The sequence below is a fragment of the Hippoglossus hippoglossus genome, chromosome 10 (genome assembly GCF_009819705.1).
Source record: "Hippoglossus hippoglossus isolate fHipHip1 chromosome 10, fHipHip1.pri, whole genome shotgun sequence".
In the NCBI taxonomy this organism is placed as follows: domain Eukaryota; kingdom Metazoa; phylum Chordata; class Actinopteri; order Pleuronectiformes; family Pleuronectidae; genus Hippoglossus; species Hippoglossus hippoglossus.
In genome coordinates, this window is record NC_047160.1 from 15,163,387 (window position 1) to 15,190,486 (window position 27,100).

Genomic DNA, 27,100 nt, shown 5'->3' on the forward strand with positions numbered 1-27,100 from the left:
CATGCTCTCTGCAAAGTGGTAGACTCACCTTGCGCTGTTTTTCAATTGACCATTTATGAGAACAGCAAGGGTGTGTGTGAAGGTGTGAATGTGTTTGTACATGTTACATAAGCAGCCACGGTGCAGTGCAACACATGGGGCCTTCAAAAATAATGCATATATGCACAAAAATATGAGAGGCATAGAAAGGTAAATGATTTTATTGGAGGATGGGAAAAGGAGCATGATAGTCCAGGAAAGGGAGGAGGACAAATAGTATAGTAATAATAAAGTGCATTAGCTGAAAAGTTTCCTATTTCATTTCTGTTATTTCTTTCCACTGGACCTCTCTTCCTCCCTTTTGCTTTCTCGTCCTTGTTTGTAGTAACTGATTGTGTCTCTTTGAACTTGACTGGGAAAGAGTCTGAGAGACACATCGATCTGTTTTCTGAACAATGAACAAGCGTGTTCACACACACACTGGAATGCAAACATGCATACGGACAGACACTCCAGCTATTTCTCTGCCTCAGACAAACACTCCAACCACCTCACAGCTGCACAATCCATCTCTCTCTCCCTCTTTCATCCCCCCACTACTTCCGAACTCAGCCCCCAGGTGTTGGAGAAGAAAAAAAGGGGGGGGGGGGGGGGGGTCAGAGATGACAGCGTGTGTCTGTGATGGTACTTTGAGCAGTGCTGCAGGCTTTCAGTAAAACTGTTTTCTGGATGTTCTATTTTAAACTATGACGTTATAAAAAAAAAAAAATGGTGAAAAATCACAGTAGAGACCGCCGTAATAACTTTCCACCTGGTGGGACGCCATAAAAGAAATGACAGAGCAGGGAAGATCAGAAGAAATAAGGAACTGTGGTGAGGAAAGCACGCGCAGTATATGGACCTTAATGAAGTGCTGTAAAAGGCATCAGTCGACCTGGAGTTATTTGAGGGGCTGCTTGTTATTTGTTTTTTTTGAGCTTGGAATTTAAATGTGTGTATTTGGTCCTATTTTGTCTTTAAAATATGAAATATACAAATACAATATAAAAATCTGCAATTCAATGAGATGGATGGATGTTTGGGCACAAAAATTATCCTAGTTCATTGAGTAACAGTTGTAACTAACATGCAAGAAATATTTCGCTTCATTAAATAGATTAAAAACCTGAGCACTTTTTTAAACATTAGGAATGTAAAAAAATGTAGAGTGAGTCTATTTTGAGAGAGGAAATCATTCTCATGCTAATTTCGAAAGGGAAATGTATGCACAATGAACGGCACTTTCCATATAGAGCAGGTCTAGACCGTACTCTGTGTTATTATTTGCAGAGACCCAACAATCCCACCATGAGTCAGCACTTGGCGACAGTGGCACGGAAAAAATGTCCTTTTATGAGGCAAGGACCTTGAGCAGAGTCGGGCCTTTGGTTGGTGGGTGGCCATCTGCCTCAACCAGTTGGGTTGGGAGGGAGTGAGTGAGAGAGGGAGAGAGAGAGAGAGATGCAGGTTCAGAATGCAGGTGTCACATAGAGATGTACTTTAATATTAATAGGACTAATAACTCTGCAGCTCCAGGGGCAGACAGACCTGCAGAGAGCGAGAGGACAAAAGCGACAGAGAGATACGAAAGCAAAAATAACCACGGGAGAGAGATGAAGCCAAGTTGGTAACATGCGTTAATGGGATATGAGCGCATACAGCTGAAGAGGGGGAGGAGAAGAGTGGAGCTAGGTGCATTGTGGGAAGGCCCCTGGGAGACTAGGCCTAAAGCAGCACATCTACAACTACAGGAATGGTTCAAGGCAAGGTTGAGCCAGCCATAGCTACAAACTTAACAAAAAATTATGTTTTAAGGCTTTTCAACAGGGAGGTATTTGCCTCCTGGACCTAACTGATAGCTGAAGGCTACCAATGCCTCGGTTTATATTTTGGAGACTCTATAGGAACCACAAGTAAACCTGCATTCTGTGAGCGCTGTGTTGTAGTGGGCTAATATGAGCTCTTTAAGATACAGTGGTGCCTCAACATTAGATTTTTATAGGTGTGGAGGTTTTAATTAATTAAAATTACATCCGGAACTCTGTTTTTATATTTCCTGGCCCTACTTGCACTTGCAGCCTGATAATAAGGAATTGTGTATGTTCAGCTAAGAATAACAAATGAACTTTCCTACATTTTTCTCGGACAAGATTTGCCTCATTTTTACAATAGTACAAATGTGAAAACAGGCAGTCCCTGATTTTAGTTTTACGTGGCAGTAATAGGACATTTTCTTATAAATGATTACCTGAAGATTCCACACCACTGATTAGTTTCATTTGGCTTCATTGAAAAATATGATTGGGTATCATCTGCATAACAATGGAAGTTTCATAATAATATTGACTATAGGATGCATGTGTAAGGTTAATAGAAGTGGGCCAAGTACAGAACCCTGTGGAACTTTTGACAAACTTTTGCATATGGAGGAATAATTATCGGCAGTATGAACATCTTACAGCAGGACATCACAGTCACACATCTGATATGGGCGGCTGCTTTCTCAAGGATCTTAGGGAAGTCCCTCCTCCAGGGAAAGGGAAGGTTGGACAGGTAGTTGGATGAAAATCAATAGGCTTTTCAAGAAGAGGGTTCAAAACTTCTACTTTAAAGGCCTGAGGTTCATAGCTTGTCAACAAAGACAGAGTAATCAAATAAAGAAGAGTTATAGGTTAAAACCTGCGAAGCAGACTAGTTGTTATGGGACCTAAGACACAGGTTGATGGTTGAGATGACTTAGTTGGTAACTTAGATAAGTTGGTGAAAGTTGATGGTAGAAAACAGTCAAACTGTACATTATAGCATGTTTTCCTAAGGTTCCTGTCTTTGAAAATAAATTGTTGCCCATTGAGGGCAGGAGGTGATGAATTTTATCTGTACTAGCTGTAAATGTATCAATAAAAACGATGCTAGAGTTATAAGAATAAACAGATCAATACAGCTATGACTCTAGTGGGGGCAAATGTTAGAAAACTTGGAACTGCTCTGCTTCAATCACTTAAAATGCTCCCTGCATTTCCTTGTGGATGAATCCAGCAGGACATAGCTGCAGTGGCACAGCAGAAATGGCATCTTAAAATCCATGCAATAACCCTGAGAGGATTTTACTTTTTAACCGCTTTTGCCAAGAGCTCCTGTAGATAACGTCATTGAAATAACAAAATAAATCTTAAATAACAGTTTTCAACCAAATTGAATCCAGTTTTTATAGACAGCTAGGCCCCTTTTTTTTTTTTTACCTGCAAATAGCCAGAATGTCACAGGTTGGCAAAATCCACAAGCCTCTGCTGAATGACAGTAATGAGAATGAATCCTGCCATTTGCCTCTTGAGCAGCAGAGACCCTTAAAGACCACTGTCTGTCTGTGGTGTGCCAATGATTTCTCACTAGCTGATTTGAATATGCCATGAGTGCCTCGGATGAAATTCTACAATTTCATATTCACATGAAATGTTCAGTATGCTTTTAATCTGGTTACAAACCAAGACATGATGGATATCAAGTCATGTTTTAGCTGCTGGGTCATAACAGCTGGGTTTAATGGCTACACAGATCTTTCACATCCAGAGTGTGGAGGTCGGACAAAAACGTAAATGTGTTTTCCAGCTGCAAGGCCTCCACATTTGCATGGGCTAATTTAATCTGTTGGAGGGGGGCATTGCCAACTGTGATCCAGCAAATATCTCTTCATTTCATTGTCAGTGATAGTGTTCAGTTGGATGCTGTTGGTGTAATGGCAGCATCTCAGAAGACATAAATCAGCCAGCAGATATATGCACTAAGTGTTATCTGTATTCAAACCGCTACCGGAGGCTTTAACAGAATTAACCCTTTTGATTTTCATGACCCCGTGATGTTCTCTCCAGCGCCATCCTCAGGCCACCCTCCTTTTTTTTGTTTTACTCCCAGCACTGATTATATATAGCAATATAAATACTCAGTGTGTGGTGTGTTTAATTGGGCATTTGCGTTCTCTGGGGTGTAATAAACATTGCGGCCTCTGTTGGATCTTGGCAAAGGTTAGAATAGATTTATTTCATGTCATGCAATTCCTGTCATTTTGATGAAAGAGTGAATTTAAAGCACTTCATGCATTATTAATGTGAGTGGCCAGATTGATAGAATAGACAGACAAATCGAGGGAAAGTGAAGGAGGGAGGAGGAGGTGGAGAAGGAGGAGGAGGAGGGAGAGAAATCCCAGACCTCTCTGGCATCTGTGTCCTGTTTTGTCAGTAATCTCCTCACTGTTGCATAAGCCCTTCAGCTCTACATGCCCTGAACTCTCTCCCTTTGCCTGTCAAATAAACACCAACCAGTTCCTTTATTTGTGCAGACAAGTCGAACATGCCACCTGTGTGTCTTTGCATGTTGTTACATAAAGACGTGATGTGTTGATGAAACACATTCTCGTGAGAAGACACCAGCAGCAGATTTTGCCCTTTGGGCCTTTTCTGTTTTTTCGATGGTGTGAAAGAAGATTGAGAGCATAAGTCCTCAGAGGAGACTAGTTAGTCTGAAGTAGGGCAGTATGACACATGACCTACACTTCAACACACACATACACTCGCACACACACACACACAAACACACACACACACACTGGATATAAAACCAGTACTGAACTGCAGAGTAGTTCTGCAGAGTTTGTGTGTGTGTGTTCTTAATCCTGTTACTGACATGGGGGATAGAGAGGGTGATGGATAAAGTAGAAGGAGTTGGAGTTAATATTTCTTTTTCCTGTCTTTTAGTGGCTGCTGCATGTGTGTGTTTGTGTGTGTTTGTGTGCCGACAGTGCGTACACAAGCAGCAACACACTCATCCTGCCCATTTTGATCAGATAAAAGCTGTCACCACATCAGGTGCGGTTCATCTTCCATCTTCAATTAGCAAGCCCCTCATTTTTCATCTCTCCGTCGTGTTTTTCTGACACGAACTCGAGAGGATGATTTCAACCGAAAGCCTTTTGTGTGAAAGCTCCTAAGCGGAAATACCTGAACATTTTCTGTCTCTCTGAATAAATGTCAGCTGGGTTTATCTCCGGCCCCACCAAGACGCTCACAGGATAAACAATATAGTTAATGGATGAATGGATGGACTTCATTGCAGCAATGTGGCAGAGCAGAGGGAGGGATCACAAAACATTATTGTAGAAGTGGAATGAGACAAATGGGACGTGACTTCATGCAAAGCACAAGCCGAGACACCCTGCTGCCCAGTGGTGATTAACACTGTCCTCTTTCCATATCACACGTCTCCTCTGCACTGACAGAACTGGTGTGAGGTTCTCTTTGAAATTCTCTTTAGGAGGCTTTGGACATTGTCCAATAATAAATAAGCCTAATAATGAATTATATATGAGACTTTAGATGTGTAGCACACAGTGTAAGAGGAGCTGCACAGAGCGCAACAAAGTAATGATGCATTTCTTTTTGTTTCTCCCTTTCTTTCACACTTTAGTCCAGGGTGGTCGCCTGCATGACAGCGATCCTCAGTCAGATGGACGATCGTCATTATGCCACATACATAGAAACGTTCAGTGGAACCACTGATCTTGTGGTAAGTAAACACTGGTCGACTTTCTTTTAAATTTACTTTACAAAAAAACAACACATTTTTCAAACTAAAACTAGAACTACCTCCCCCGAGGCACAGCAGTCCTCCTATGTAACCAAATTCAAATTCACTACATCCAGATTATTATTTGGAACTCATGCTTATCAGTCCCCATCGAGATCCATGAATTGTTCACTGAGAAAATCTATGAAAAATGTTGAAATACACCATTGTTAAAGAAAGTGGAAAGAAAATCCCTTGATCGGTTTCCTGATCTGAATCTGCAACCACATTGATAGTGTTCTTTCCTGACCCATACCACATCCTTTTGCCAATTTTCATAAAAATATGTTCTGTTGTTTTTGTGTATTCTTGCTTACAAAAAAACAAACAAAAATACATACTTACCAACAAGCGATCAGACAGGGATAAGTAAGTTGGGCTATTTTACAATTTTTGTTTAAAAGTTAAAAATCATATTGCACTAACATCTACTCATTCACACACTCATTATTCTCTTGTCCATTTCGCTGCAGGACTTCCTGATGGAATCCTTCATGCTCTTCATGGACCTGATTAAAAAACATGTGTATCCCTCTGACTGGATGGCCATGATCATGGTGCAGAACAGGTACCACACTGCACACACACACACACACACACACACACACACACAGGCCCCGGATTTGAACCATCAACCCGATCGTCTCAGTTCTGTGTCTGTCACCAGTAAAGGCCACAGCTGCCTCGGTGTATTTTTGAAGGGTTGTTTACGTCTGCAGTGACTTGTGCATCCACACAAACCCACACAGGCATAAGTCAGCGATAGTAAAGCTGGGATCAAGGCTGCAGTGATAAAAACAGCTGATGTGACAAGTGTGTGTGTGTGTGTGTGTGATGATGTGAGCTAGACAGGAGGCTGGAGTTGTGTCATGGGAAGAGAGAAGGCAAAGAGGTAAAAGTGAGAGCGAGGATGAAGAAGCGACAGGTAGATAAGGAGTCTGCAGACTGGGATTAGAGAAGTGAAGATGTGTCGATAGAGAGAGAAAGTTCCACTTAAAAGGAGCGAATGGCGGCTGGCTCTGGGTAACGATGACGGATGGATGGTGTTGGAGCAGGTTTGCTTCTTAACTGCAGAAATGCATATAGTCACAACTCACTGATACACCTGCCCACAGAGCGTTAAGGTGCTGTTAGGACCTGTTATTGTGACTGAGGGGTTTGAATCTGAAGCATCATTGCACTCTTATCTGAAGCATATAATGGAGCGGACGTCGACGATAAAACTGAACCATTAAAACAACAAATAAGTTGCACTGTGATATGGGACAGATTCAAATTTTTTTAAGAAACTTTAAAATGCAACTTCACGATTCGATTCAAGATTTGACTGAAGTGACTCTACCTGGAAATTCGAAAACACAACCACAGACCTAACACTGTACATATGACATAGATTATGAACGACGGCTTCAGTCGCATCACAGACACGTTTGTGACACAAATGTCGTGTAAGGTAAAGGCTGCTCCCCTCCGGAGTTCCCTGACACCAGAGATCACAGTTGTCCCTAGTTGTTTGAACTGCTGGCTCAGGCGGCTGGTGCTGAGACAGCGGGGATGAAGCAACCGTGTCTGAGGAGCACGGGGGTTGCGAGCCGTTTGATCCGCTGCCACAGGTGGTCGTGGCCTAGGCCGTCAGGAAACCCTAGAGGCGAGAAGCCCTCAACTTAATATGACATTTCTATCATAAGAGAGCAGGGGCTGAAGCGGCCGTGTCTGAGGACATGGAGGACGAGGATGGGGGACGTCTCTGAAGGGTTGATGATGTGATGGTTTAGGGGTTTAGTCTCAGCAAAGATTAGAAGATGAGCGCAGATTTCCAGCTCACGAGGGGTCACTGGGCCGCCCACTATTAATTAGAGGGTGTTAGCCTTTTCAAATTAAATGTCATGACGTAGAAAGGTTGGGTTGATTCTATGTGAGCATTGTCTTAGACGGTTTAAAACAGTGGGTGGCGTATGTTCAATTCATGAAAGTAGATTCTCTTCATAAAAATGTGATAATCAATGTGGTATTAAAACCAGCATTAATGTGTTTCACCAGAGAACAGTCATATGATTCAGTGAGGGTGCAGTATTTTATTTATCCAAGGTTCCATCAACAAGTGTGTGTGTTTCTTCAGGGTGTTCCTGAGAGCCATCAATACCTACGCCGACACCATGAACCACAAGTTCCTCAATAACGACGACTTTGAAGTCCAGGTCAGTGTGTTTGCTTGTGTATTTACACCAAAAGCTGTATCTTTACCTCTGCTCTTTAAAAAAAAAAAAAAAAGATCTAATCTCCTTTGTCTTCCTCTACCTCCTCACCATCTAGTTGTGGAACAATTACTTCCACTTAGCGGTGGCGTTTATTACCCAGGAGTCTCTGCAGCTTCAGCATTTCTCGCCGACCAAAAGGAACAAGATTCTTGCCAAGTGAGAGGAGGCCGTATAATTTCATTATTTACCACGCCTGCCCTCGCGGCTCTGATGAAACACCCACTGATTTGTGATCTATTTTTGTCTGTGTTTACACTCCTGCTGCCTATTAACACCACGTGTCGCCTGCACGTAGACATTCAATTTTGTTTATGCTGGAGCCACATTAGCACAGTGTTATCTTCCCCACTGGGCTGTTTAGGTCTTGAGGTATTGATCCACATGTTGTTGGAAAGTAAGAGGCTGATTTCTGTCTCGTGTTTCTGTGTATTTGCTCTCTATTTATTTCAGATATGGAGACATGAGGAGACTCATTGGTTTTGCTATCCGTGACATCTGGTACAAACTAGGTGAGAAAATCTAGAAAGTCTTCTAGTCCGTTCTCGCTCTGCATGTTTAACTTCATATTAATACACACTGTACCTCTGTTTGTGTGCGTGTGTGTGTGTGTGTGTGTGTGTGGCTTGTGTCGTCCAGGCAGCCATAAGATCTGTTTCATCCCCGGCATGGTGGGTCCCATCCTGGAGATGACCCTGATCCCAGAGGAGGAGCTGAGAAGAGCCACCATTCCCATTTTCTTTGACATGATCACCTGCGAACACACACACTCTGGAAACTTCCACAAGGTGTTAACACACACAAACATACACGCATTCAGGGACACATCCTACTAAAACACACAGAGACATCAGCGGAAACACTGACAAAATCACTTATGCAAACTTAAAGTCCGCACTCGTGCTCCTCCATCGATTTCCTGTGATGTGAAGCATCACAGCAAAGTAAAAGGGACGCCTTAATTACGCTTGCATAATAGATTTTTGTTCTCCCTCCTCCTCTCATTTGCTTTGTTCTCTCCATTTTGTCTCCCCCGGTTTCCTTCTCTCCATCTCTCTGCTTCTCCCACAGTTTGAGAATGAGATTATTCTGAAGCTGGACCATGAGGTGGAGGGCGGAGGTGGCGATGAGCGATACATGCAACTGCTGGAGACCATGTAGGCTCGAGTATTAAACATCACTTCACTCATAGAGTAGCACTCATTAGAGGACAAACCTCAGCCAAGGCCCAACAGTTCAACTAAAGTGAGGGTTGGTGACGTGTGATAGAAGCCGACTTCTCCGTGACTCGCTCGCTGACTTCTACACGTACACAGGCTTCACTATTTGATGGCTATCGGGACGTGAACAGGATTTCAACAAATAAGGATAAAAAGTGTTTCAGAAACAACTTACCAATCGTACCTGCACCAATGCTGCACCAATCTCACACACTCGAACATCAGTTATGTGCCTGATGTTCAGTTGTTTTTGTGTAATCTTGCAAACGGACAGGGGGGAACACATAACCCCCTTAGCAAAGGTAATTAAACTAGAAAATAAAATGAACGTACAAACAAAGTAATATTGATTTAAACACATTATGTAACATGGTACAAAAATGTTTAGTTAACTTTTTAAAACAAGTCACTGGCGTCTGAGCCGTGCACCGAACACGAAGGCAAACTCTTCTCAGACGTCTCTGCTGATTAACTTGTGGATGTTTGTCCCGTCAGCCTCCTGGACTGCGCTGCCGAGCAACTCACACTGAGGCCAGAGGTGGAGCACTTTGTGGCCTTGGTGAAGGGACTCCTGATCCGTCTCCTCGACTACCGCACCGTGATGAGCGATGACAGCCGCAACAACCGCATGAGCTGCACCGTCAATCTGCTGGTAGGTGCCGCCGTGTTTCGAAACGCCTCGTCTTTTGAATACCTGTGGGTGCGATCAGCTTCACAGACTCCTCCTCCACAACAAAGATGTCCAAGTGGGCTTAGAAGGAATCCTAGTTTGACCTCATATGTGTGTGGAGCCTTTCCTCCAGGAATTTCAGAATCTCTTGTTTTCTTTATGTTTCTTTAATGCTCGGAGAATCTTTGACGATCTCCTTTATGCTGACAATCTGTCATGCACCATAGATTGCATTTATTGAATAACCTTGTAATTCATTGCACCTTTGTTGCTGTAGATTGGAACAGCGCGGCAAGGAGTTGCTCATCTCACACACACATCAATAAACTCATTATTTTCTGAAAGAATTAACTCAGCTTCAACTAGTAGAGAGTTTGTTCCGAGCAGATCTCATCAATAATCTCATCCATTCGCAGCACAGATGTAAAATATGTGCTGTCTTCAATGCCGAGATCTTTATATTCCCTTTTCCCACATTCAATTTCTTTGCTGATTGATCTAAAGCAAAAGATCCGTCTGTGTTTGGTCTCTGACTCTTTGCAAGCGGTTGCATCAGCTCCTGTCTGTTCCACAATCCTCTCTCTCATGTGATCGCCTAATCAGATTCTCCCCCCCCCACGGTATTCTCAGGTTTAGAAATGGATCCCCGTCTTCCCACCTTGCGATTGTCTCCACGTCAGATATAATCATATAGTTCCTCTTTCTGAGACGCTAACGTTCAGTCTCAGGATCAGATTAAATGGATGTGAGTCTGTGCCTATCTCTTCATGTATTATGCTGACACACGGCTGAGGTGTTTATGTCGTGGCTGCCCATTAGCTATTCTCTTTCAGTTGTTTGGCCGACTCAGAAAAATCCCTTCTGCGGATTTTCACAGTTTCACTTGGGGAGAACACACTCACACACACACTAACTCACATTTGTATTTACGATATTTCATAATGCGGATGCCTTTTCAGCCGGTACACTGGAGAAACAGATTTGAAAAACCCACAGAAACACACCCACAGCGTTGCCAGAACAATTGCCGTCCTTCCAGTGACACTTATTTCTGGACAGCTGCCTTTTGTGCAGTGTGATGATAGTGTAGTTCTACTGTATATTGTGTTGTTGTATAATCTAAAGATGCAACAAAGGCGACAGCTATGATGAAAACATCTGATCTTCGTAGCCTTCAGCCAAAAGTTGACCTTTTAAGTTAAAATGCATCAGTGCCAACAACCCTAACCCTAAAAAATAAAGCATGCTGATATAAATAAATGCACAATATGCTTTGCCTTCACTGAAATACAGCTTGTTTTTGCGATTGTGTTTGTGTTATTGCATCTGTTGGCTCATGCTCGTGATGGGAGGTGAGTAACATCAGTTAGTTCCATTCTACTGTTCTCTGTAGATGTCATTAAACTTCATTAAACTGGGAGTTAGGGCTGCGTAAATTGTCCTCGCACACACTCCCACACTTTAACACAACAGGTTGTCAGCGGTATACAATAAAACACACACACACACACAACAGTACAACCACTTTACCATATAAGACCACTGCCACTGACTGTACACACAAAACTTCAAGCCGTTGCGGTGAATCATAGTGAATTTGACAAACCTGTCTCTTTCTCTTACACACACACACACACACACACACACACACACACACACACACACACACACACACACACACACACACACACACAAACGAAATAACACTAACCCAACTCCTCTTTTTGATTTTGCAGAACTTTTACAAGGACATCAATCGTGAAGGGATGTACATCAGGTATTTGACTTTATATACATTTTACATTGTGCTTGCATGCATTTGCATGTGCACGCACGTGTGTGTGTCTGAGGGCGTGCACATGTGTTTGGCTCCATAATCTGACAAGGGATTATATGAGTCCCACTGAATTAATGTCAAAATCTACGGGATCAGCTCTTAGTCTGACTGGAGAGAGAGCAGGGAGGAAGAGAGACATGATGGGGGTGAGGAAGGGAGCGGTGAAGAGACAGGAGGATGGCAGGAGAGAGAGAGGGAGAGAGAGGGAGAGAGGGGCAGGGAGGGTAACAGATCCCGTCAGGTCCTTCAGTGCATTGCTGGCAACGGATTATGGCTGTAATTAGTGATCGCTGTGTGTGAATGTGAGCTCGGCTCCGTGGCTGGTCAGCTGCCTCCGTCTATCCTGCAGAGAATATGGAAACATTCGGGATGCTCATTAGTTAATGTGAGCAAACAAACATGGTTTAACACAAATATACGTTTAGTCACTGCACATGTGTCGTATATATTAGGATGGTATCATAACACTAAGATCTAACTAAATGACTGCCGGCCATGCAACAAAACCCAAATCCAATTATGTTAAGGTCCACCATGTGAATTATAGGATATTACATTTACATCTTAATTGCTCACATTTGCAATGGGGACCCCACAGTATATTGTGCATGCTACGTAACACTTGATGCTAATGTGACTCCTCCATATCACCTCATCCTGAAAGTTACCTCCTCGTATAAATAAACCTGATTATGATGGAGAAAACATCATTTTCCCTGCACAGTCATTCAGAATTTCCTTCCTTCACTCCACAATAGCGTCTATTTCACTAAACCTGTACATAGAAGAACCTCAGAGTCGTCCATTCAGAACTCATTATTATATAAAGTAGCCTGTCATTGCTGGAAACTGATGCACTGAACTTGCTCAGCTCATGATGATTCATACCAGTATCTCCAATTCAGCAAATATTCTTTGAAAACAGGCAGTTGTAGACATGGTGAATAAAAAACAGGTGCTGTGTCCCTGTTGCTACATATGTTCTGCATATTAATCACACAATCCATATTGGGCAGCTGTGGATCAGGAGATAGAAAGGGTCGTCCACTAACCAGAAGGACGTTGGTTCGATTCCCAGTCCAAAGTGTCCTTAGGCAAGATACTTAACTCTCTAAATTGACTCTAAGAACTGTGCTGAAAGTGTATGGAATGGTGTGATAGAAAAAAGCACTGCATATAGAAACACTATGTGGGTGATGGGTGAATGTGACTTGACGTGTCTGGCGTTTTGAGTGGTTAAATTTGATATATATAGAAGGGATATTCCCCATCTTGTCCTATGTTCTAAAATATATATACAAACCAAATCCTCATCTTTATAATATATTAGTTTTTGCAGTTGGTACACAATAAATCAACACTTTACCAAGAACATGACTTCAGAACTTTAGAAATACACTTAAAATTTAACTAATAAATGAAATTTGATATTTAACATTTAATATTTTTTGTTTTATGAGATCGCTGCGGAGCTAATTCACCTGCATCTGCCAATTCTTTCACATTTAACAGCTGTGATCTGTGCTCTATTTGTTATATTGTATGAAAACAGCGTGCATCAACAACACACTTCACATTTATTGTTTTTTTTATGTGTCGAGTATTGTTGCAGTAATCGCATCAACACACTATAGACCCATAACCCTCCTATAATGGAAATGTAGTGTGGTTCAGTTTGGAACATTGCCGTCATAATTTACTTGGAAAAGCAAAAGAAGGAGCAAATGTTTATTATTTTTGTTGTTGTTGTTGTTACTTCACACTGTCAACAGCAACACAACTGTCCTAACAAACAGATAAAAGCAAACAGGATCTGCAGCCAGACAAGTGTTGGGTAAAGGTTTGTGAGGAGAGAGCTACAGAAGGAGGAGATAAGAGGAGGTGAAGTAAAAGACAGTGGGAGCATTTAGGCAGAAACAATACATGAATGACGTGAGAGTGCATCCACACTACCCAAGCATACAGGGAATTATTCATTAAAAAAGAAAACATCCAAAAGCCACTTGCTTTAATGGCTTCGCTATAAAGTTGAGCTACTGGCCAGGTGGCAGCATGTTTCCTCCAGACAGACGGAAACAGATGCACACAAAGATCGAAATTAAAAACAGAAGCAAGTAATTTGGTTCATCTGGAACCTAATGTTCCCACTTTTCTCCTTGTTAAGCTTCTAAACGCTGTTGGGCTGCAAACGTCTGTCACACCATTAAAGAGACATGAGTTAAATTGTGCTTGTGTGTCTGTGTGTGCTCTTGAATGACCTTTCCATGTTGTGGACATGTTAGAGGGCATATTTAGGTGTAAGTGAGTGAGACAGTGACACACATGGGATTAATACATAATCTCAATATACAGGTCCTCACGTTGCACAACAGTGGCATCTAGTGGAGCCATGCATACGTTGCATATGAAATTGATGCAAGCTCTGTTTGTGTGTCTTTCCTCAGGTACCTTTACAAATTGAGAGACCTTCACCTGGAGGGCGAAAACTACACAGAGGCAGCATACACACTGCTGCTCCACTCTCGCCTGCTCAAGGTGGGGTATATACACACACACACACACACACACACACACACACACACACACACAAAGTGATATTTCCTTGGTTAATGCTGGATCCCGTGTCTTGCTCCTCCTAACCACTACTCTCTCCGCCACGAATAAGAGTGTTTTCTTTTTATTAGCTGATAAATGGTCGCTACATCGTTTATGTCCAAATGATGAAGCTCCGGGGTTATTTTATGGCGTGGCGTCGGCCACCGCTGCTCGATCACTATGGTGATTGATGCAGTGAGCGTGTGTGTGTGTGCTCAGGTTTGTGTGCGTGTGTGTCTTCTCTTGCATGTGCCTGAGTGTGTGTGACCTCTTTCTCGTTTCATGTCTTTTATGGGACACTTAGATGCTCAGAGAGGGACACGGGGAAAAAAAGGGGGTCATCTCTGGCTGTCTCTCTCCTTCTCTCTGTCTAGTATCGATACATCAAAGCAAGTGAATTCTATAATGTTTTTTATAATGTCCATTCATCCTCGGTGTCGGTCGTGTCATGTCCATTTCACACTAATAGAAGGAGCGGGCTGGAACACACAGATCTAATCCTCTTCCTCACTATTCGGAGCAGAGAGGACGGTTTTGGAATCCCTTATGTAGTTTCATGTTTAGTTTTTCATTTAATTTACATAATAGAAGATGAATTATTGCCTCATTTATATAATAAATGATCTTTGTGTTACTGGTTGGGTGTGCGCGCTTCTGTTTAGGGCTAATGTGGATTTATTACAACAATGAGAGTTCTCCTCTTGTTTCAACGTGATGATCTATGGAACGACAGATTGCATCTTCTTTCTGGTTCAGCAATACAAATATATATGTATATATAAGTACTGCACTATATCTCACTTTTTGCCCTTGTCCTTCCTCCCACATCTCTCTCTCTTCTTCCCTGTCGCCGTTGAAGTGGTCAGATGAGATGTGCAGCCCCCAGTTTGAGTTCCACAGCTCCCACACCCAGCGGCAGCTCAAAGAAACACTCTACGACACCATCATCGACTATTTTGACAAGGGCAAGGTCAGCATCACTTTAGATTATGGGATCCTCCATCTCTTTTCTCGTATGTGATGATTTGAAAAAAATGTGTCCAGGGGGATACCTCCACCAAGGCCCGATAGTCCCCTTGACTTCAACCAAGCTGCACTGAATTTCGCTCAAATTTGTTTTTTAGCAAGATCCAAGGAAGTCTGTGAAAATATAAAAAATAAATATCTGATCTTGCAATGTTAAAGGTGTATTCTGGTTCCACCTGGGCACTGTTTGTAAATGTTGGAAGGTAAATGATCAGTACAAAAACTTTTGGAATCGGTTTCGTTTATTACCTCTGCCGGCGGCTACGTCGCAGCTGTAGCGGCTACGATGTTACCCTAGGGCTCAACAGCGACGGTCCACAAAGTGTCTGTGAAAAGTCGTTTTTTTCCACCGAAAATGGCTCAAATTGTTATTCAACATTAAACATGTAAAATACTGCAATACCCCTGCAAGAAAGTGATACAAAAATCCTGGAGCCACCTCCTGATCCAAATCTACACCCAGAATTTGAAGGGGTTCTTCCCCTGAACCAATAGCACTGGGGTGAAAACATAAGATCCTTGTTTGAGGTAATTAAAATTAGATTTTTCATTCTGGAAAAATAGTTCCTTTATGAATACCATTTCCAGCAGCTCAGTTAACATATCTGACAGCTCTTACACTCAGTATTCCCTGCTCTGACTTTTATTTTGGAAAATATTGCTCTACAATATCATATATTCAGTGTTTCTAGGATAAGACAGTTGAAATCACACCATCATTGTGTCTATGATGTGTGTTGGTGTCACAATCGCTTTGTATTCTCCATCCGTGTCTTACGTTCTCTGAAGCGGCGACGGTGACGTACTCCACCTCCTCCCCAGAGACCTGGAAAGAAGGATTCTCACAAGATGAATTCCCACCAATGCGCGACAGCTGCTGTCGACGTATTAGCAGATGGTGTAACGAAGGACACTTCTGTTTCCTCTCCTCCTGTGTGTGTCTGTGTGTGTGTTTAGATGTGGGAAGAGGCCATCACTCTGTGTAAGGAACTAGCGGAACAGTACGAGAATGAGATCTTTGACTACGAGTTACTCAGCAAGAGACTGGTAATGCACGACTCTCTCAAACCTTCATGTCAACTTTACAACAATCAAGATCTGTTTTTCGACATGATTTTCTGTTTTCTCATGCAGCGTTTTGCCCTGAATATCATTTGTTGATTCAAGGGTTTGTCTGAGGGAAAGTAAGAGAATCACAGCAATTTATTCAAGCAGTGAATAAGCGACTGCTGAACTCTTGCTAAATTCTGTCTGTGAACACTGTTTGTACATCGGTTAAATAGTATTGATTCGGTCTCTGGCTTTTCACAGTAAAAAGACATTTATGCAAATTGTCCTGCAGCTTGTGTTCGAGTTCTAAGCTGCACAGTCGCACGTTGTCTGAACCTCGGAACATATTGTTCCCAATAACAACTTTCCACTCTCAGTATGTGATCTAAACTCTCAAGCATTATCAATTCAGCACAGCCATTCATCCGTGTTTAAAAATTCAAACTTACTTGAGGGTGAACTTCCTCTTTTTTTGAATAATTCCAATGTGAGTTTCCTTTCCACCAAAACTCTGATTCTTCATCGTCAACAATCAGTAACGTCAGACCCCCCCCCCCGACCCTCCTCACTTTGTCCCACTTCTCTTTCTTTTGTTTTCCTTCTTCGGCACCATAGATGAAGTGAATCCCTCCAAACCTAAAAGTCGACACTTGTGGCGTAGTAGCTATGTCTCCTCTGTGTCCCCTTCACCCCCCCCCGCACAGAGACCAACACTCCCATCAATGGAAACATCTCTCTCTCTCTTTATGTAACTGCAGCAGTGGCTCCACCAGCTAATGCTGAATTTATGTGGTTATATAAATGACAGACATTACCCTTGGATGCTGCACCCTTTATTTTTCTTCTCCATCTATCACCTTCAAAAGGCCCGACTTTCTGCTGAGTGTATCTTTGTCATTGGCACAAGCTGATAAAGCTGCTATGGCTGCACACTGTGCACATCTGAACCTCTGTCTCCCTCCATCACTTTGTCTCTCTCTGCAGGAGAAACAAGCCAAGTTCTACGAGAATATCATGAAGATCCTGAGGCCGAACCAGGACTACTTCGCAGTGGGGTACTATGGACAGGGCTACCCTCCGTTCCTCAGGGTTAGTGTGCAAGAGTCTCACTTTTCAGAGAGTAGAGGCACACGGATTCACACAATACACACAGGACTGACCAGCGGTGGAAAGCAACTAGCTTCAATTTGGATGTACTTGTACTTGGGTTTTTCCATTATATGCGGCTTCATACATCCACTCTACTACATATCTAAGGAAATATCGTACTCTGTACTCAATTATATATATTTGACTGCTTCAGATAGTATAGTTACTCTGTATATGGAGATTTCACGCATTGATAATATTACCAGCTTTTAAAATACAACACATCATTAGAAAATAGACTAGCACTTTCCAAACATTTTTTGCTTCTGACGTTTTACCTCTCCTATCAATCGTCTCACCACTTCTCAGATTTATCCTGTGTCACTGTATCTAAAGCTGTAAATATAAAGCAGGTCAAACTAGCTACACCTACAGCAACTACAGCAGCTGTTTACACACTGTATTAATAATTTGATGATGCGAGAGGGGCGCTCAGAGAGTGCACACCTCCCTCAAGGGCAATGGTCCGATTTGCCAAGTTAAAGAAAGTGTAAAGAAATTCCTGGATCTGCCCACTTTCTCAAATGTGCTCCATGAGTTAACTGGTTCTCCCTTGGCCCACACCCCACCCTTCCACCAAGTTTCAATAAAATCGGACGTGACAAACAAACAAAAAACTTTCTTTAAAACTTACTTTAAACTTAAACTGTATTTTGCTGCTACTCTACTTTAGTAGGGTTTTTCATGCAAGACTTATATTTCCAATGCTTTTTCTAAAGTAAAGTTTTTCATTATCAGCAGCGAATGGAGCTAAGCTGTTAAAATCTGCAGCAGTGGACAAGTTTCCAAACACATCAGCAGATAGTTAACAGAACGGGACATTTGGTACCTTATGGAAACGTTGTGGATCTGTGGAGGAATTTAAATATTCTGCTGCTTTTCCTCCCTCCGTTCAGTAGATGTGGTTAATCTGCTGTGGTCGGGAGCGTGACACAGTCAATGGGTCAGTTAGGGGGCACAGAGAAAGTGACCAGACAAACACAGGCCCACGTATGTGGTCTCTGCCAGCTGTAGATGGATAATCCCATTGAACACAGCCCAGATAATAAAAAGAGAATATTCACATAGAGATCACGGGATTAAACTGGGGTTAATATGGCCATTAGTAAGTTAGTGAAGCTTATTTATTGCTGCACTTTTACGGAGCATTAATAAGGGGAACCAGACAATAAAACATGAGCACATATTTGCAAAACTAGATAGAAGAGGATTAGACAAATACCGATTTGAATGAATGAAGCTTCCAGCTGCTTTTTAAATGCGTCATCGGTGACAGCAGATCCTAAAGCAATAAGAAGAGTGTTCCGCAGTTTCAGAGCCAGTAAGGTAGAAGCAGTCACAGATGTACACCGGTGCCTGGCCCCTGCAGTGCTGTGTTATTATTCTTGTCACCAACAAATGTCCCACATGCCTCCAGAACAAGGTGTTTATCCACCGGGGTAAGGAGTATGAGCGCAGAGAAGAGTTCCAGAACAAGCTAATGAGCCAGTTTCCCAGCGCCGTGCGCCTCAACACCACCACGCTGCCGGGAGACGACGTCAGGAACTCGCCGCTTCAGTGTATCCTTGAGGCTGCAGAACACACAGATGTACATTGTTATGCACATATAAAGAGGAGAAGGTAAATCCTGTGAAGCCATGCTAGCGTAGAAATGCAAGAGCGTGTGTTCTTATTTATTCACATGCAGTGGCTTTGGGATTAACAGGATGAGGAGATCGACTCTGAAGAAAATACCAGGGAGCATTTCACCCAGGAACGATAAAACTTGCTCAGTCTTCAGATGTGTATTAGATCTATTTTATTTAACAGATTTAGTCTGGATCTAAACTCAATTTGGGTTTACTTTATTTCTCAGTGTCCCTCAGCTGTCTGACTGTTCACCCAGACGCTGGGATATGGAGATGCTCTCTGTCACGTTGAGTTGTTTGATTTCCTGACAGATGTTGAACCAGATATCCAGTGTTTCACAGTGCAGCCCGTCCTCGAGATCCCTCCTCGCCTGAAGAACAAACCCGTCCCTGACCAGATCATCAAGTCAGTGTTGTCAATCTCATCACGTTAATGTCAAAATCTAAATGTCTGTGAAATTATTAGATAGAATTGAAAAGGCATTGACACCTTTGGTTTTCTTTAGCTTCTACAAGGCCAACTACGTGCAGCGTTTTCACTATTCCAAGCCTGTGAGGAAAGGACCCTCGGACCCAAACAATGAGTTTGCTGTGAGTTATGTTCTTAAAGTAGATACGTTTATGAGCACAGGGACTGTGAAAATATTCAAGAGGCTGTTGTTTACTTAGCATTTGAATCGCGCTGAAAAGATGAGACCCTGTTTTATAAAATAATAGGATTTAACAGCAAAGTGCAGTATGATTATATGATAAGACCAGGTTTTACTGGAGAATGCGACATTAGATTCAGGTATTAAAGTATCATAACATTAGCTTTTATAATAGAAAAAAATATATGTATACGCAGCTACAGGTCTTAAAAAAATGGTGGTTGAGATAAAGAAAACGGGACTTCCCAAAAAATCTGGTATGTTTAGCGCTGCTGCCCCCAAAGCACCACCAACACTTTTCTCCTCTGAACTCAATTTGAACCCTGGTCCCTGTGGTGGAAACGAATGTTCCTGCAAAGCTTCCCATGGTCTCGGGGGGGGAAATACGGTTGAAATGCGGCTTAAGATTAAAGAAAGTTAATTCGATACTGTGCTAACATCGCTACCACTGGTACAATTTTACAAAGTCAGTAGAAAGGAGAAAATCCATAATTAGATAAAGCCAACCAATTTCACAAAAGGAACAACTGTTGAAAAAACCTGATCAAGATAAAAGGAGAGTAACTGAGATGAGTCGCAGCAAAGAATAGGAGCAATCTGTTGGCTATTAGGTCTGTGCAGGGTCTTATATATAAGAACAAGGGTTACTACAGCAATTCTACGTTTTTTTACGGTATTTGATGCGTTTATATGACCATGGTTATTTCCAGAATGTGTGTGTGTATGTGTGTGTGTGCGACCGTGCGTCTGTGTGTCAGACTAAAGACCTTCTCTTCATCCTCTCCATTGTTTTAGTCGATGTGGATTGAACGCACAACCTTCACCACTGTGTATAAGCTGCCAGGGATCCTGCGCTGGTTTGAGTCTACTGACCTGAAGCATGTGAGTATGTGTGGGCAGACCACGTGTTACATGTTTGAGTTGTATGTTGACTGTGAGATTTTTTTCCTCCTGTGTAACTTGTCCCCCCTGCTCCTTCATCAACTCCTTCCTCCTTTCCTCTGCTCTGTCATCTTTGCTCTCCACCTCCCCCAGACCACCTTGTCCCCACTGGAGAACGCCATAGAGACCATGGAGTCCACCAACAAGAAGATCCTGACCATGATCAACCAGTATCAGGCTGATTGGAGCCTTCCCATCAACCCCCTCTCCATGCTGCTCAACGGCATCGTGGACCCGGCCGTCATGGGTGGCTTTGCCAAGTATGAAAAGGTGATCTAGAATCTGGCTCCGGCTCCATTTAGAATCTGGTTTATAACAAGGGCCTGTAGTCGATCAGGTCACGACTCTTAAAGGAAACAGTGTCATGGCTCAATGCTCACTATGGAATAAAGGCCTTGATGTGGGTTAAATAGAGATTAATGGTCATAGGTTGGAATATTGATAATTTATATTGGTTTAATTGAGTGTTTTAAACGTGTGTTATAACGAATTGTTGGTTGCTTTATAATTATTTTGAACGTTTTTTAGAATAGTGTAACATCAGTGGAGTTCAAAGTATATTTCATCTATTCATTCAAACGACCACAAGATTAAATTAACTTTGACTTGTTATTCCTTATGTGGTTTTTTTTTTTTTAATTCAACTAGGACTGCTTGGATTTTTTTAATTTCTTAGGCAGTATGATGAAAGATTTATGATTGAAAAACTGTTTTTGAAGCCCCCCCAAACAACAAAGTCACTGCACGGACTATTCTCTCATGACGAAACGATTTGAATTCATTCTGTATCAAACATCAGTTTCACCTCCTGAGGCTCCGACTATGACAGGAGTGTAAATTCTGCAGCTCAAATAGCATTAAATGCAATGAATGTACAACATGAAATATAGTGAGTGCTGCCCCTCGAACACCATTCAGTTTGATGAAATCATACGTAAGAGGAGATCAGTGTCCCGTGGGGAAAAGCCGGTTACTGATTTAACAAGTTTCCGAGCAGGTGAAACATATGTTATATCGCTTAGATGTGTTTTTAATGTTTGCTCTGGATCAGGCGTTCTTTACCGAAGAGTACACTGAGCAGCACCAGGAGGACAGGGACAAACTGCTGCGCCTCAAAGACCTCATCGCATGGCAGGTACATGTACACACCACATTTAGTGTTCTTACTCTTTCTTCGTGTCCTGCTGACGCCACGACATTTGTATTTATAGACCCCGCTACTGGGCGGAGGAATCGCCCTCCACGGGAAGAGAGTGAGCGACGACCTGCGTCCGTTCCACGAGCGCATGGAGGAGTGTTTCAAGCTGCTGAAGAAGAAAGTAGAGAAGGAGTACGGAGTGAGAGAACTGGTGAGAAACAAGTTTGACTAAAACCGCGTTTCTCTGTAATAAAAAAAACATGTTTCTCTCCGCAAGACTGGATACAGCGTGAGTGTGGGAGAGCTGCGCTAATGAAGCTCTGAATGAGCTGACCCGGGCGAATTTTAAAGATCAAAGTTCTCACAGAAAAAGCCTCTGAGCAAAGTGTTGATGTGGGATTTGCACCTTTTTAAATTCCTCCGCAGCCAGAACGGGGCTCGGATGATGTGAATGGGGCTAAATACGGTCATTACCTTGTAAATTGACCGAGCCCTTCAGGAGAGATTTAACTAATGATGAGTGGGAGTGATGATATGCCGCCTGCTTTTTAAGAGTAACCTTCTTTTACTCTGTGCAGTCTGCGATGACGTGCTTCTGTCGCTCTCTTTGAAGAGCACCGTCCCGAATGTAATATTGTCTAACCTTGCAGCCGGACCTGGTCGGGAGGAAGTCCACTCGTCCACGCTCCCTGCTGCGCTCCTTTCGTCAGTCCATCATCTCCATCTCGTCCCTGCAGGGATCTGACTGTGGGACTCCAACCAAGGCCTATGCAGACAGGTGGCGTCCACAGACCTAATGTGTTGATACATGACATCGATATATAATCGCACTCAGGTTTAACTCTTTTGACGGTGCAACACTCGTTTTCTATTATGTGCTGTGCATTTAGATATCTTGCATGTGCAACTCTGTTACACTATATATTCTGTTTACATTAGATGTATTATTTATATTTTTCATTTCCTTGTGTTGTGTGGTGTCTAGTATTGTCTTGTCTTATCTCGTCGTGTCCTGTCGCGTTTGCATTTTACATTATCGCATCGAATCTTACATCAGAGTGTTAAGAGAACATAATATTACCCACTGGAATGACACATCTCATCTGCAGGATACATACAAACACAATGTTGTCCGAAAATGGCCCCAAAGTGTCTAAATTAATGGCATAAGCTCAAAACTCCTCAAACTCCACCTGCTCACTAAGGCCTTTGGCCTCAATGGCCTTAGGCCTCATTGCCCCCCCATTACTGCTGTTTATTTCTGTCCTGTTTTGTGTGGATTATTTTCTTTAGTTCTTTTCTTTTTGTCCCCAGTGACACATGTAAAGCATCCTTGGGTCTCTTGAATATATAAATTCAAGTTATCATTATTATTATTGTTATTGAGCATACAACTTACCTTAAATTAAAAAGACGGATTCTTTATGGAACCATTCAACCCAGAGCAACAGATTTGAAAATAAATATTGAATCCATTTAATTTCTTTACTCTCCATTCAGGGACTTCCCCCCCGAGTCCCCGACCTCCTGGTCCTCCACCCTGCAGCGCTCCAGCGGCAGCGTGAGCGTGAGCACAGTGGAGGAGGGCGTGGTGACGGTGGGCGAGGCAGAGGTCAAACTGAGAAAAAGTAAGAAGAAGAAGAAGAGGAGCAGCATGATCTTCATCACGGAGGAGAGGGACAGGACAAACACGCTGGACTGCAAACGGGTGAGAATGAGAGAGTCGGAGAGAGGACGGGCGTCACGTGACGGGATGTTGAAGTAACACAGAGCTGAGTGTCCGTGGAGGTGCTGCTGCTGAGCTCTGTGTGATCTCTGTCTCCCTCTAGCTGTCCAAGAAACAGGAGTTCCGCAGTGACACCAACTTGTCTGATCCAATCGAAGGAAATGTGAGGTTGACCAGTGCCAACTCCAGATCCCTGCCTGCCATCACCGGTGACACACACACACACACACACACACACACACACACACACACACACACACACACACACACACACACACACACACACACACACACACACACACACACCTGCTGCTTTGGTGTATTACAATTGAGTTTCTGTATATCTGCAACACAAGCACCCACACAAGTTCAAATACAGTCGAGAGCTGAGAGGAACTGCTGTTTTTCCTGTTCTGGAAAACTGACTCTAAAAACACATAAACCAGCTCATGACAGAATAATGTAGTGGAGTGTGTGTCAGGGATAAATTGGAGACACTGGAGAAAGTGGCACTAATAGCCTGACCTAACACAAATTAGTGAATCAGACGCGTCGGTTGCAGATTTTCTGAACTGTTTCGTCCAGTATATACGTCATCACTCAGAACTGAGCATTTAAAGCACAATTCACTGATGTTGCACTGGCGTCCTGCCACGTTGGCCAACGCCAGCGGAGCCAGCATCGACTCTGGTGTTAACACACCGCCTGCGATTAGCAACGCTGACCACAAGCTGCGTCGCCTCACTGAACACAGACACTGGGCCACCGGTGCTGCCAGAACACACAGTTCATCAGTAGAACAGCTGCAAGTCAGAAAAAAACCAATCACACGGCTGCAGGAGGAGGCAGAGTTTGTAACAAGTGAGACACAAACACTGAATCCTCGGGTGTCTCTGTCCGCAGGTTTGTCCTTGGCTGTGGTGGGAGGCCCAGAGGACGTGGACGGCTCCAGATCCAGGAGGGACAGTAAGAGCATGTCGCTCTGTTTGACCTCTGACCGGACCGCAGACAGACGCTCAAAGGGCGTCATCAACCTCCTCTTCAAATCCAAGGTAGAGGATGAGTCCTGTTTAATGCACTGACATCACACTGACAAGTTTTACTCACTAACCATTATCACTTCTCAATGCTGAATATGATGCTCCAGTCAGGAGCTCGTTGGCTTAAAGCATAAAGGGTCAAAACACCAGAAACAGCTAGTTTGGTAAAAACACCTCTGCCAGCTCACTGACAAACACTTAATATATTATGGAGGGACGGAAGGATGGATTATTAATTACAAGGGGAAATTACAGTTTGGCACATAGATGCAAATATACAGAAAAACTAAATACACAGTTAAATACAAGACAGTTAGTGGCCCTGAGGCAGTTAAATAAGGTGCAGCATTAAAACAAAATGTAATTGAAATATTAAATTATAAAAACGTCTTATCTCGACACAGCCAGGTGAGCTGTTCCCCCTTGTTTTCAGTCTTTAAGTCAAGCTAAACTGAAGAGCCACTGGCTGGCTTCATATTTATCAAACACACATGGTTTCAATATTTTCATCTAACTCTAAAGAATAGAGAATAGGCCTGTTATGCAAAATGTCATACTATTCTTTAAAAAGTTGTAGGTCTGCAGATGTATTACCAGCTTTACACTTAGGCCTATCTAGCATCATTGATGTATCCTTGTCATTTCTTCCCCAAACAAAGAGTAAACCTTGTGTTTACATCATTTCTGTATGTCTCTTTCACAGAACTCCAAATCCGAGGATGGGAAGTCCGGTGATCCGAACAAAAAAAGAGACAGTCATTTCTAGAAATCCATTATTTTCATTGCGTATTTCTCTCTCTCTTCATTTGCATTTGTTTTAAAAAAGAGATTCACATAAACCTGCAGCCATAAAACCAGAACTATGCACCGACTCACCTCTGTATGCCTGTCAGTCTCAGTGTTGCTGTTGCCTTAATATAATTGATTTTACCTATCAATAAAAGCTATTTTTTTCGCAGTGACCTTTGTCCAGGTAATTCAAATGCTTCCCAGTGAGGCTAAATGCCACCTCGCAGCTTTTCAATCAATTCTGCTTCTACCAGAACGAGCAAACACAAACCATTCCGCCGACGTGCTTGATTTAAGCTTCTTATTATACGTTTTTTCATTATTGTTGACTGAAGGTAATGGGAAAATAATAATTTGATAAAGCACTAAGGTTACCGTGTCCTCCCGAAAGGCTTTTAAACAGAAACATGCTGCCAAAAAAGCTCTGGCGCTGTTAGAGCAAACAAGAAGGTCTAATGAATTCAAACATAATGGGGAGCGACAAACTCAGGAGACGACTGTACTGACTTGTGCAACATCAGAGTTGTCGTGCACACAGAGTTTCTGCTGCGAGTGGCCTATGTTTGCTGTGCATCATTGGGTCACTGCTGGTTTTTATTTATTTGAAAACAAAATCAAACAATGAAACAAAAAACACATAAAGTTTAGAGCAATGGTTTTACAATGATTTTCTAGATATGTTTTTGTTTTGAGATGTGTGCTGTGGAGCTTCAGCCAGGAGCCGTTTAAACACAGGAGATATAACAAGAGTAAATATAATAATATCAAATTTGAACCCCATGCGAAGCCACAGTGCAGATTCTTTCCGCCACAGGAAGCAAATGTCTTATTTGCCTCCTCGCCTGCACAGATTGAACGGTAGGTGGAGGTTCCCCACTGCTACCTTTCTGTCACGGTGCCCTCAGGCTGCTTATGCATCATGTCATAATTTATATTATTAGTTACACATTACAGTTACAAATCACAGTGTGCAGTGGTTAGCACTGTTACCTCACAGCTAGAAGACTCTTGGTTGGAAACCCGCGCTCTCTCTCTCTCTCTCTGTGGAGTTTGCGTGTCCCAGTGGGTTTTTCTCCAGGTAGTCTGGCTTCCTCCCCACAGTCCAAAGACATATAGACTGGGGGTGAGTTAACTGGAGACTCTGAAGTGGCCATCGGTGTAAACCCCTCATGTGCTGTATCCCACCTCTCGCACGATGTCAACTGGGATTGACTGGGATTTGTTCCAGCCTTCCCTGGGACTCTTAAAGCTGTTGCAGTGGTGTAGATAAGGACCAATGTTCCAGGGAGAGAAATACCTAGTCTTCATCTCTTTGAGTGTAATCAGATACAAGCATGTATTAGAAACAAATGCATAAACAATATAAAGATGGATGTAATTTTGTGAATATTTGCAAATTTGATAAAGTAAAAGTACAGATTTTTCTGCCTAAGTACAATTGAGTAACAGTAAAACGTGTGCAGATTCCAAAATAAAATGTTGAAGTAGTCCTTTAAACCTGAGACGTACTTAACTTTCTCTAGATTCACCAAAGATTCTGTCATTCTAGAGAAGGTCTGGTGACCACATGATACACAATGTTTGATTGGGCTCTGCTGCAAGGAACTTTCCAAAGTTATACAACTCCATAGGATTTGCAATGTGTTGCCAGATACCAGGTGAGTTTCCCCCCTAAAGACTGTGTTGTGTGGAGGCTGAGTAAGAGGGGAGTGTGAATAATGCAGCCCGGGAGGGAGCAGTCAGCACAGTGA

General features: G+C 42.7%; 1 protein-coding gene across 1 annotated transcript in view; it reads left to right on the forward strand.

Moving 5' to 3' along the window:
• The window catches only part of LOC117769355 (dedicator of cytokinesis protein 2), a 101,701-nt gene extending 76,179 nt beyond the window's left edge, over nt 1-25,522 (forward strand). The window contains exons 27-51 of the mRNA XM_034598225.1: nt 5,476-5,574; nt 6,108-6,202; nt 7,754-7,832; nt 7,948-8,048; nt 8,343-8,401; nt 8,529-8,677; nt 8,961-9,046; nt 9,605-9,761; nt 11,516-11,556; nt 14,061-14,151; nt 15,071-15,181; nt 16,195-16,284; nt 17,272-17,376; nt 18,854-18,995; nt 19,389-19,470; nt 19,571-19,655; nt 20,510-20,596; nt 20,750-20,926; nt 21,708-21,791; nt 21,868-22,005; nt 22,445-22,572; nt 23,295-23,502; nt 23,624-23,729; nt 24,424-24,572; nt 25,264-25,522. Of these exons, the coding sequence (XP_034454116.1) occupies nt 5,476-5,574; nt 6,108-6,202; nt 7,754-7,832; nt 7,948-8,048; nt 8,343-8,401; nt 8,529-8,677; nt 8,961-9,046; nt 9,605-9,761; nt 11,516-11,556; nt 14,061-14,151; nt 15,071-15,181; nt 16,195-16,284; nt 17,272-17,376; nt 18,854-18,995; nt 19,389-19,470; nt 19,571-19,655; nt 20,510-20,596; nt 20,750-20,926; nt 21,708-21,791; nt 21,868-22,005; nt 22,445-22,572; nt 23,295-23,502; nt 23,624-23,729; nt 24,424-24,572; nt 25,264-25,326 (2,712 nt within the window). The 3' untranslated portion in view covers nt 25,327-25,522. The remainder of the gene's footprint in view (nt 1-5,475; nt 5,575-6,107; nt 6,203-7,753; nt 7,833-7,947; nt 8,049-8,342; nt 8,402-8,528; nt 8,678-8,960; nt 9,047-9,604; nt 9,762-11,515; nt 11,557-14,060; nt 14,152-15,070; nt 15,182-16,194; nt 16,285-17,271; nt 17,377-18,853; nt 18,996-19,388; nt 19,471-19,570; nt 19,656-20,509; nt 20,597-20,749; nt 20,927-21,707; nt 21,792-21,867; nt 22,006-22,444; nt 22,573-23,294; nt 23,503-23,623; nt 23,730-24,423; nt 24,573-25,263) is intronic.
• Nucleotides 25,523-27,100: the final 1,578 nt, after the last annotated feature.